Below are 9301 nucleotides of genomic sequence, written 5' to 3' on the forward strand. Positions count from 1 at the left end.
AAAAACAAAAAAAAACTTAAATACGCCTAATTAATACACTATCCAACTTGTCAGTCAATTGTCTGTCAATCAGTCAACGACATCATCACCTCCAAAACCATTTAATTAAAAACTAAAACATATAACTTTCATGGAGGAAGGAAACACGTCTCTGCATAATGCAACACAGCTCAATAGCACCACACACTACATTCTCCAAAATGATCCCCCTATCGAATCAACACCTCTGTAAAATAATTAAAACTTGACATTATAACCATTATGAAGATAGGATTAATTTGCCAGACTGTTGCATTAGATTGCATTAGTTTTAACTAGAAGTATTTAAATAAAACAACTGAGTGTAAGGGCTAATGAAGGTCAATAGGGACCCCAACAACTGATTTTTGCCCAGCAGAAGCCTTAAGTAGAATATTCTCAAATTGCCATTATTGGGGGCCAGATTCCTGCGAGGCAAAAATAAGGGAAATAAAGTCCCAACCTTCCACTGTGTATTGTAATGTAGCAGAGCGCCGCCTGGTGTTCACCCGCAGCATGCAGCGATAAGTGACACTCTGGGAGGGGAAGCAGAACAAATTGTAAGCTGCTGGAGGATCCATCTTGCTCGAAAAAGAAACGAGGGTGAAGCATTTTCCAGTTTAGCATCTCAGAAACTGTATCGGTCCCCCCGTTGAGCGCGCTGGGGAGCCCGAGGAAGGGCTGTGTCGCTGCTTGTAGGATGTCCCGACATGAGGGTGAGTTGATAAACGGGTCCACGGCGCCGGGGGTTGGAGCTACATTACCTGAGCAGCTAGCTCTTCTGCTAGCCTTGCTAAGTGCTTATTCAAGTCAGGGGGGGTGGGGGTGGGGGGGGTTGTTGCGCTTTTTGCGGCTTGTTTTCAAGCTTGTACCAACATATATATATTCGCTGTCAGCAGCTTTGGTGTACATATGTGTATCATGTCTCCTAATTCGAGGCAAACAGTTACAATGATACGGCAACATAGCGCTTAGCAGTTAGCCGTTGCTAGGTGCTGCGTTACCTTACGTTAGCTGGGCTAGCAAGCAGGCTAATGTATGCTAACATAAGGAGTCGTTAATGTTGCTTATACTGGCGCTCATAACCCCACACTATGATATACCCTAATGTAGCTACCATCATCTTTTGCCTACATCTGTGCGAATTTGAGAGCCCGTGGCTCTAATGTTTAGTGTCCCGTCCGGTCACATAACCTGCTGTTGTTAGCGAATGCACTGTCATCAAGAAGAAGACAGAAAGTCTGAGGCCTCTCTCCATAAACCAAGCACTAAGTTAGCTAGGTGGCAGGCTACTAGCCAGCCAGGGTTAAGTTACGGCATGTTTAACTGCAAACCAGATGGCAGTGTAAATTTGGTTCTTTTCGGGAACCACGTAACGTTAGTTGTAGCAGGAGGCTATCCTGTTTTATCTTCTCATAAGTTGCTGTGCTGTTCTATAATTCAAACATGGCCACAATACGGTTAGTTAGTCCTAGTAGGACCAAATGGGTAACTTACTTGTTTATAGTGGGAGAATCAAGCAACTTGTGATTAGTTAGTAGAGGCCAGGCTAGTTTGTGTTTGTTTCCTTGTGTATTTGAGTTTTATGTTTACCAGAGGAAGGCACACTGTTTTTATATCACATGGGTGATTGATAGTGAGACCGCTGTAAGACCTGCTGTAGTGCGACCTAGCCTTTAATCAACATATTGAGCTGATAGCAACATATTGCCAAATAATATGTTTGTTTAGGTCTAGGTTTGCTTAATAAATGTTACCTTTGTGGAGTTTTTTCTTTGTTAATATTTCCAAGCTATTTGTTGCAAGAGGTCAAATTAGTCAGAGGAAATTCCCTTAATACTTGCTTAGGTACTATCAAGGGTTTGCCAAATAAGGCGTTTTCCCTAAAGAAGAAATGTCAGGGAGGCAGGAGTTGGAATATAGTGTACAATGATAACTATAATGTCTCATAGAAAATTACTGTCTGCAGAAAACTAAGCCAGTGTTTGAAAAGTTTGTCACTGTGATCATGTTGTAAAGAGTGAACAAGCAGAGAGATGCAATAATATTTGATATGATGACAATAGTATTAAACTATATCGAGTACATAGGAGTAGATGACATGTCTGGAGCTCTGGTTGGCTCCACTTTACCTTCTTTTTCTCTCAACTTTTGGGGTCATGCATATCTACATGAATACAAATAGCAGTATGGAACCTGAAAATGTGTGAATGTGCTATAAATGTGTAACAAAAGCTGCAATGAAAACAGCTTTCACATGCTTCATACGTTTGTGTTAGGCCTCAGAGTTACTTGTGAAGTTCACTGGAATGCCAGAGTTCTTCATTGCTGGCGCTTGTGGGTTGGTGCCACTCCAAAACACATGTTCATGTAAGTGAGACTGGCCTACAGATAGAGATTGCTTTCTCACTGCCAGTCTCACAGGCGCAGTTATAAGGAATTTGTAACTTTATTGTCAGGTCCACATGTTTGACTTTGCATTCTTCTTCTCTTATTTACAGGTGTGAGCTGTGATGCATGTTTAAAAGGGAACTTTAGAGGACGACGGTTCAAGTGTTTAATCTGCTACGACTACGACCTGTGCGCATCGTGCTACGAGAGCGGAGCCACAACAACGAGACACACCACAGAGCACCCCATGCAGTGTATATTAACCAGGGTAGACTATGGTAAGGACCTAGCTGAAAGCCCAGGAAGAAACTTGCACGGCTTACTGATCACACACAAATTAATCACGCCTGTGTCGCAGCCTGCTTTGTGACTACAAATCATCCAACATGATTGCAGTTATGATTAAATTGAGCCTAATTTTGCACTGTGATACTTTATTAGTGTTAATCATTAAACTAATGATTTAAAAACAATAACAGTTGCTGTGTTTACTGTCTTCTTGCAGACTTGTATTATGGAGGAGACACTTTTTCAGTAGAGCAACCCCAGTCATTCACATGTCCCTACTGTGGCAAGATGGGCTTCACAGAGACGTCCCTACAGGAGCATGTCACCTCAGAGCATGCAGAGACTTCCACAGAGGTGGTGAGTATACTGCACACATTAAGGAACCAGGGTATGCATTTACAGATTTTAATTTTATGAAGTAGTCATCAATAATGTCTCAGTGATGTTCATAATACTTTCAAATGTTGTTTCTGTTGCTTTGAGCAGCTCCAGCAGCCTAGTTTACTTCTGCCATCCACTGATATACTGTATATTGGAGTCATTAGATGGAGTGATGTTTGTTTTTAAACTCTTTGTCTGCCTGGATCACTACAGATCAGTGTGCTATTGCCGTTTAGCAGTGCACTTCAGTCAGCTAAAATGACTTATCAGAGTACACGTAGAGGGCATTTATAGATTACTTGTTGTCAGAGAATGGTTTATATGATTGTGTCCTCTGCTGAGTACAATGAGCAAAGCAAGGCAAAGGGTGAGGCTGCTGCTGACAGTGCTGAGGCCAGCAGGTAGTCTCTTGGACAACTACTGATGGTTAAAAAAGAGACCCTTGACCATAGGTAGAGCCAACTAGTAATATTTGGGCTCCAGTTGCTCACCAGTGCCACATGAAACTAAGTCACTACACTGCAGAGACTTCCTCTGTGGATTGTTTTTGTTTTTATTGGACTCTGTTACTGATGCCACAGCAGAGAGAGTGTCAGCAAATCCCATGAAAAGACCAAAACTAACACTGTCCCAGTTCATCTCTCAATGCTAACACTCTCATTCCTACTAAGGATGTAAATCTTTAAAGAAAACTGCTTACACATATAGTTTCACTTTATGAAACAGCTAAGCAATTTTCTAAATCAGCTGGGCGATGTAGGTTTTTATCAAACATTATTCAAACTACTACTGTGGACTATTTTCAGATGTGGGTGAATACACATTTATATTTACAGTAGCAGGATGGTGTATGTGGGATTGAGTCAAAAGAAACTACAGCACCCATGTAATTCTGGAACATGTCATCTAGTGCAACAGAGTGGCTAATTAATGTGTTTTTAATAGTTTTGCACAACAATGCGTGGAATAAATTGAATCAGGCTTTGGCTACAGGATGAATTGACTATTGGTTTTGGTCTTTTTGTGGGCTATATTGCCAACAGAAACAAGACAGTAGTCAAAGAGGAAGTGTTTTTATTACCTGTTGCTGTGTTTGTATAAGGCAGCTAAGGTATAGGTTGTCATTTTCTGGGGTGTTGCATTGTGAATTTGATGCACTGTAGATACTGGTGTTTATGTGCTGTGATACAGGCTTGGTGAACAAGAGAATGAAGTACGTAGTAATTGCCTTAATGGACTCATTTGCTTTGAAATTTTCAGTTTGAATAAAGTTTGATGTGTGCAGATCCCTGACACATGTTGGAACAGGTTTTTTGCAGTTCAATGCACAGTGGTGCTGCATTTACACTTTTTTTCTTTACAGTGTGCTTTATTGAGGGATGCAATTAAGTATTGTTTTCATTATCGATTAATCTGCTGATTATTTTCTTAATTTAGTTTTGTCTGCAGGATGTCAGAAAATAGTTAAAAATCCACATTATTTTCCCACAGTGCACAGGGACTTAGTCAGATTGCCTGTTTTATTTGACCAACAGACCAGAACACAGAAGTATTCAGTTTTGGCATTCAAAGTTTTGTTTGAAAAATTATCAAAATTGTTGCTGATTAAGTTTCTGTCATTTGTCACTTGATCATTGCAGCGCTGGTTTGTTTTTGTTTGGTTAACCTTTGGTGGGATTTTATTTGTATGATCTCAAACTTTTGAGGTTATCATCAGTCAAATGATACTACAGTGATATTAAGAAGTGCACTTACCAGACCCCTGTAGCCTGCTCCTCATCCTATTGAGGCTACTATTATATTACACCCAAATCTCTGACCTAGCTGTTGGCAGTCGAGTTGTATTTTGGGTTATGTAGGAGCCAGGTTTTGACAAGGAAGAAGAATATGGAATAAAAAAGACAATATCTCTGGTTTTGCTCCATCAATTTTGATCCATTTGGAGCTAAATTGGAGCAGTACTCTTTTAACTGCCTTTGTTGGGTATTAACAGTCCTCTCTAGTCTAAATCTTTAGTACGTAAAATAGCTGTTTCAGACTGGTTAAGATCCAACGTAATAACAATGTAACAAGGTAAAATTTGACTCTGAATAAAACTGACAATATTGCGTCGTACGTAAATATTGTTTCGTTGTGGAATGATGGAAACAACAACATTTTGCTCAGGGAAAGAGCATCTCAAACAGAAACTTCTTCCTCTCTCTTATTTCAGATCTGTCCAATATGTGCTGCCTTGCCAGGAGGGGACCCCAACCACGTCACAGATGACTTCACAGCTCACCTCACACTCGAACACAGAGCACCAAGAGATTTAATATCCTTTCTGTGTCGCCACACACTTGTGTCTACATAAAGATGTGTTTACATATATAGTTCAAATAAAATCCCAAAAATATCACCATATACAGTGTCACATTAATGCATTTACCCTTAACAGTCCATGTTTATGATGAGTCCAGCAGTGTTCGACATGTACGCAGGATGTTCCACCCTGGACGAGGACTGGGCGGTCCCAGAGCACGACGCACAAATATGCACTTTACTAGCGGCTCCACAGGAGGACTTTCATCCTCCTCATCACAGAGCTCCACTTACACCCCCAGTAACAGAGAAGCAATGGACCCAATTGCAGGTGAGAATGAGTGGTTTACTAATATTCTCTTCACATAATTATACTCTTTGCATAGGTGGTTCAAAATGATCTATCGGAACCAGACAACAAGAGTTAGATCCTCCACTAGGACGCTCTGCTGGTATAAAAAAAAAACGACCATGTATACCGAGTATGTAATACTTTACCATCACATTTTAGACTTCGGGTGAATATGTATCCAAAATTGGTGAAACCTTTTCTTTGTGTAGATGATATATGTGTTGCTAACATGCCAGAATTTCTCCTCGAGATTTTGAGTGAGACTGAAAGCACATTGAATACCAGTTTTTTGTTTAGTCATATTGGCCATGTTGTACTATCATATCTAAAGAAATTTCTGTATTCCTCTTTTCATCACCGTCCCTCACATCTTCTTCTTTTGAAATCATGACTTATTTAGAAACAGCTAGCGGTGACGCCTGTTTTTGTTGTGTCTCCTGCAGAGTTGTTGTCTCAGCTGTCAGGTGTGCGGCGTGCGGCAGGGGGGCAAATAAACTCGTCAGGTCCTTCAGCCTCCCAGCTCCAGCAGCTCCAGATGCAACTGCAGTTAGAGCGGCAGCAGGCTCAGGCAGCACGACAGCAAGTGGAGACGGGACGCCACGCGACACGGCGCAGCAACAACCCGGGCAACACTGGCACCACCATCCCTCCACCCAGCACAGCAACTGCCAACACTGCCACTGTGGGTGAAAGCAATCCCTCGTCCTCGTCCCACAGCTCCCAGTTCCTATTAGCACGGTGAGTGTGGCCAGTCATTGGTTTCATAGTTCATTGCATTGTTTATATGAGTTAATATGGTGTCAAAGAAAACTCAATTTGAGTAAATGTTCTTTTGATGGTTAATTCTGTCTGCACCTTGGCATCCAGGTTTATAGTAGCGGATGTTCATATGGTAGAGTTTTAATATGTATGATAATAGCTCCCCGCTAAAAGACCAGAATCAACAATGTGTTATTCCATTTTTCAATACTTTGCCCATTCCCCACCTTGTCTGTGGCACTCAGCCCCAAACCCAATGGTTCCTACTTAAAAACAGGTCACGGATATACACTTACATTTTTTATGAATTTTATACTTACATTTTTTTTAAGGCTAAATAATTTCCTAAAACATCTGGCCACTGTAATATGTAGCAAATTACTCAGACAGAAAGTAGAGCATTTATTTGGGGCTGTTTTCAGCTACTGATTTAGTACAATTGTACAGTATTTGCTGGATTGATCCAAAATGAACTACAGTCCCCATGTAATGAAGTAATGAACATGCTAACTGGTGTGTTTTTGGACGACAGTGGCTACATCGACACTACTGATCAGGAGGATCAGTTAATATATCACCAGACTTTATACTTTACATGTGCAAAATACAATGTAATGAAGGGTTTCTGTTGTAAAGCAATTAGTCTCTAAAGTTACAGAAGGCCAAGAAGCTAAAGGCAGTATGAGAGCTTGGAAGACATTTGTAGTTCTTATAACCACCGACTGACTTGTGTAATTAAAATGGTAAATTGTAAACGCTGTCATGAATGACTCGTGCAGATTTAGGTGAAGACATTTTACATTTATATCTATCAAAGTGATCAGAGACTCCTACCTACTCTTAAATCCCCAAGTCAATTTCAGTCGCCATAGAAACAAACCTTAATTGAGGGACCCATTTGTAAAAACATTGCTTTATAGCTTTTTATATCTTCTAAAATTAATGTTAACCATTTCTTCAGGTTGAATGAACCTAAGATGTCCGAAGCAGAGCGGCAGTTTCTAGAAGGAGAGCGTGCAGACCGCAGCCTGTTCGTCCAGGAGCTGCTGTTGTCCACGCTGATGCACGAGGAGAGCTCCTCTTCTGACGAGGACGAGCGCCGAGACTTCGCCGACTTCGGTGCCATGGGCTGTGTGGATATCATGCCTTTAGATGTGGCGTTGGAAAACCTCCAGCTTAGAGAGAGCAGCTCCACAGGGAAGGAGCCTCCGCCGCCTCCTCTTTGATGTCCGAGCATCAAGCAGACTGTGTCCTCTCTGCTGCAACTGTCAGTGATGGGCAGCAAACAGCAGCAGTCCTCCCTGGCCTCACCCTCCTTTCTCCCTCTATTTTCTGAGTTTGTTTTTTGGTGATTGTAATTTCGGGCCTGTCACCATTTTTGTTACATTGTAAACAAAAATAAATGAGAGCAAGTGGGATAAATGTACGAGTGCGCAATAGCAATTGAGTGAGCGAGCGAGAGAAGAGAAATATATAAATATATATATAAAATATATATGAAGTTGATAATCAATCCACATAACTTTTCTTTTCTTTATCAGGTAAATGTTACAGGCAGCTGTGGCAGACCTTTGCTTCCTGTGACATGCAAACGGCTCTTCGTATAAATACTCCACATTCAAAAGTCAAGAGAGCATAGGCTCCTCTGATGAAGCTGCTGTGTGTGTTTATGACTATTAATAAATAAAAAGTGCTTGGATGGGTTACCATAACTACTGCATGCAGTTATTTGCAGCGTGCATGACTTTTAATGACCTAGTCATTGAAACTTTTTTGTTTTAAATATCCCAAAGCTTTCAACTGTTTTTAAATGGTTATTTCAAACAAGGTTAAGTATTGAAAATTGAGTAGTTTACAAAACTGACATGCAAAAATTGACTCTAACAATATATGTTGTTGGGTTTTCTTTGAGTGAGTATATATAATGAAGAGAAAACCTTTGGGTTCTACAGTAGCTTCTGAAGAAATGCTGCAATGTGTGTGTCTCTCAGCTCCAGATTGCCTTTTCTCTGTGACGACTGTCTGAATATATCGGTGGCTGCAGAGCGACGACTACATGCATCAGATGAAAACAGACCTTGCCTCTGAAATTTTCCTAGATGTTAATATTTAGTGATAAGCTGTTTAGGCACAGTATACTTTATAATTTATAGATAAGTACAGATGCCCAACTCTATCCATCTTTCCCTCACACAGTTTACTGGCACTCACTCTGCTCATGCACAGTGTCAGACCACATGCTCTCAATGGTTTGTATGAATTTCTTTGTTGGGTAATAGGAGCTCGAGACTTTCCACACTGCAGTTTTTTTTAAAGAGAAATCATTCGTATTTTTTCTGCTAGGGTTAGCACTTTCTATTTATTCATGTTTGTTTTCTGACTCTTGAGCCTTGATATGAATCATGCCACCTTCATGCCTATACTTTTACCCTCTATGTAAAATACAATGAGATGTATATTGAATTTGTGCGTTAACTTTCATAATGGTTCTAAGACATGGGCAGACTTTTTTTTTTAAATGTAAATTTAGAATACAATAAATATAAACTGTGCACAGCTTTTGATGAAACCAAGAGACCGTCACACCTTCTGCACTTTGTGATATTGTTGTGATTCCACAAATGTTTGTGTACATCTCTTCAGCATCACTTTAATTTAGTCTTTTAAACACTATATAAACATTGAATAAATAGTTTATAACACACTATAATGTGATTGTAAGCAGACATAAATGTACAGTAATGTCTTTGTCACCAACTATATGGACACCCATAATTAAATATAAAGGCAAATACTGTACATTAATAAACA

The 9301-nt window shown here is 40.2% G+C and overlaps 1 protein-coding gene across 1 annotated transcript; it reads left to right on the plus strand.

Annotated features, from left to right (window-relative positions):
* The first annotated feature begins 552 nt into the window (after positions 1-552).
* Positions 553-9065, plus strand: kcmf1 (potassium channel modulatory factor 1). The gene is made up of 7 exons (XM_022769798.1): positions 553-734; positions 2520-2687; positions 2915-3054; positions 5291-5392; positions 5527-5710; positions 6175-6469; positions 7452-9065. Exons 1-7 carry the CDS (start codon positions 719-721, stop codon positions 7714-7716), a joined length of 1170 nt encoding a protein of 389 aa, XP_022625519.1. The 5' UTR covers positions 553-718; the 3' UTR covers positions 7717-9065.
* Positions 9066-9301: the final 236 nt, after the last annotated feature.

Source organism: Seriola dumerili, unplaced genomic scaffold, assembly GCF_002260705.1.
Source record: "Seriola dumerili isolate Sdu_G_001 unplaced genomic scaffold, Sdu_1.0 BDQW01005691.1, whole genome shotgun sequence".
Classification (NCBI taxonomy): Eukaryota; Metazoa; Chordata; class Actinopteri; order Carangiformes; family Carangidae; genus Seriola; species Seriola dumerili.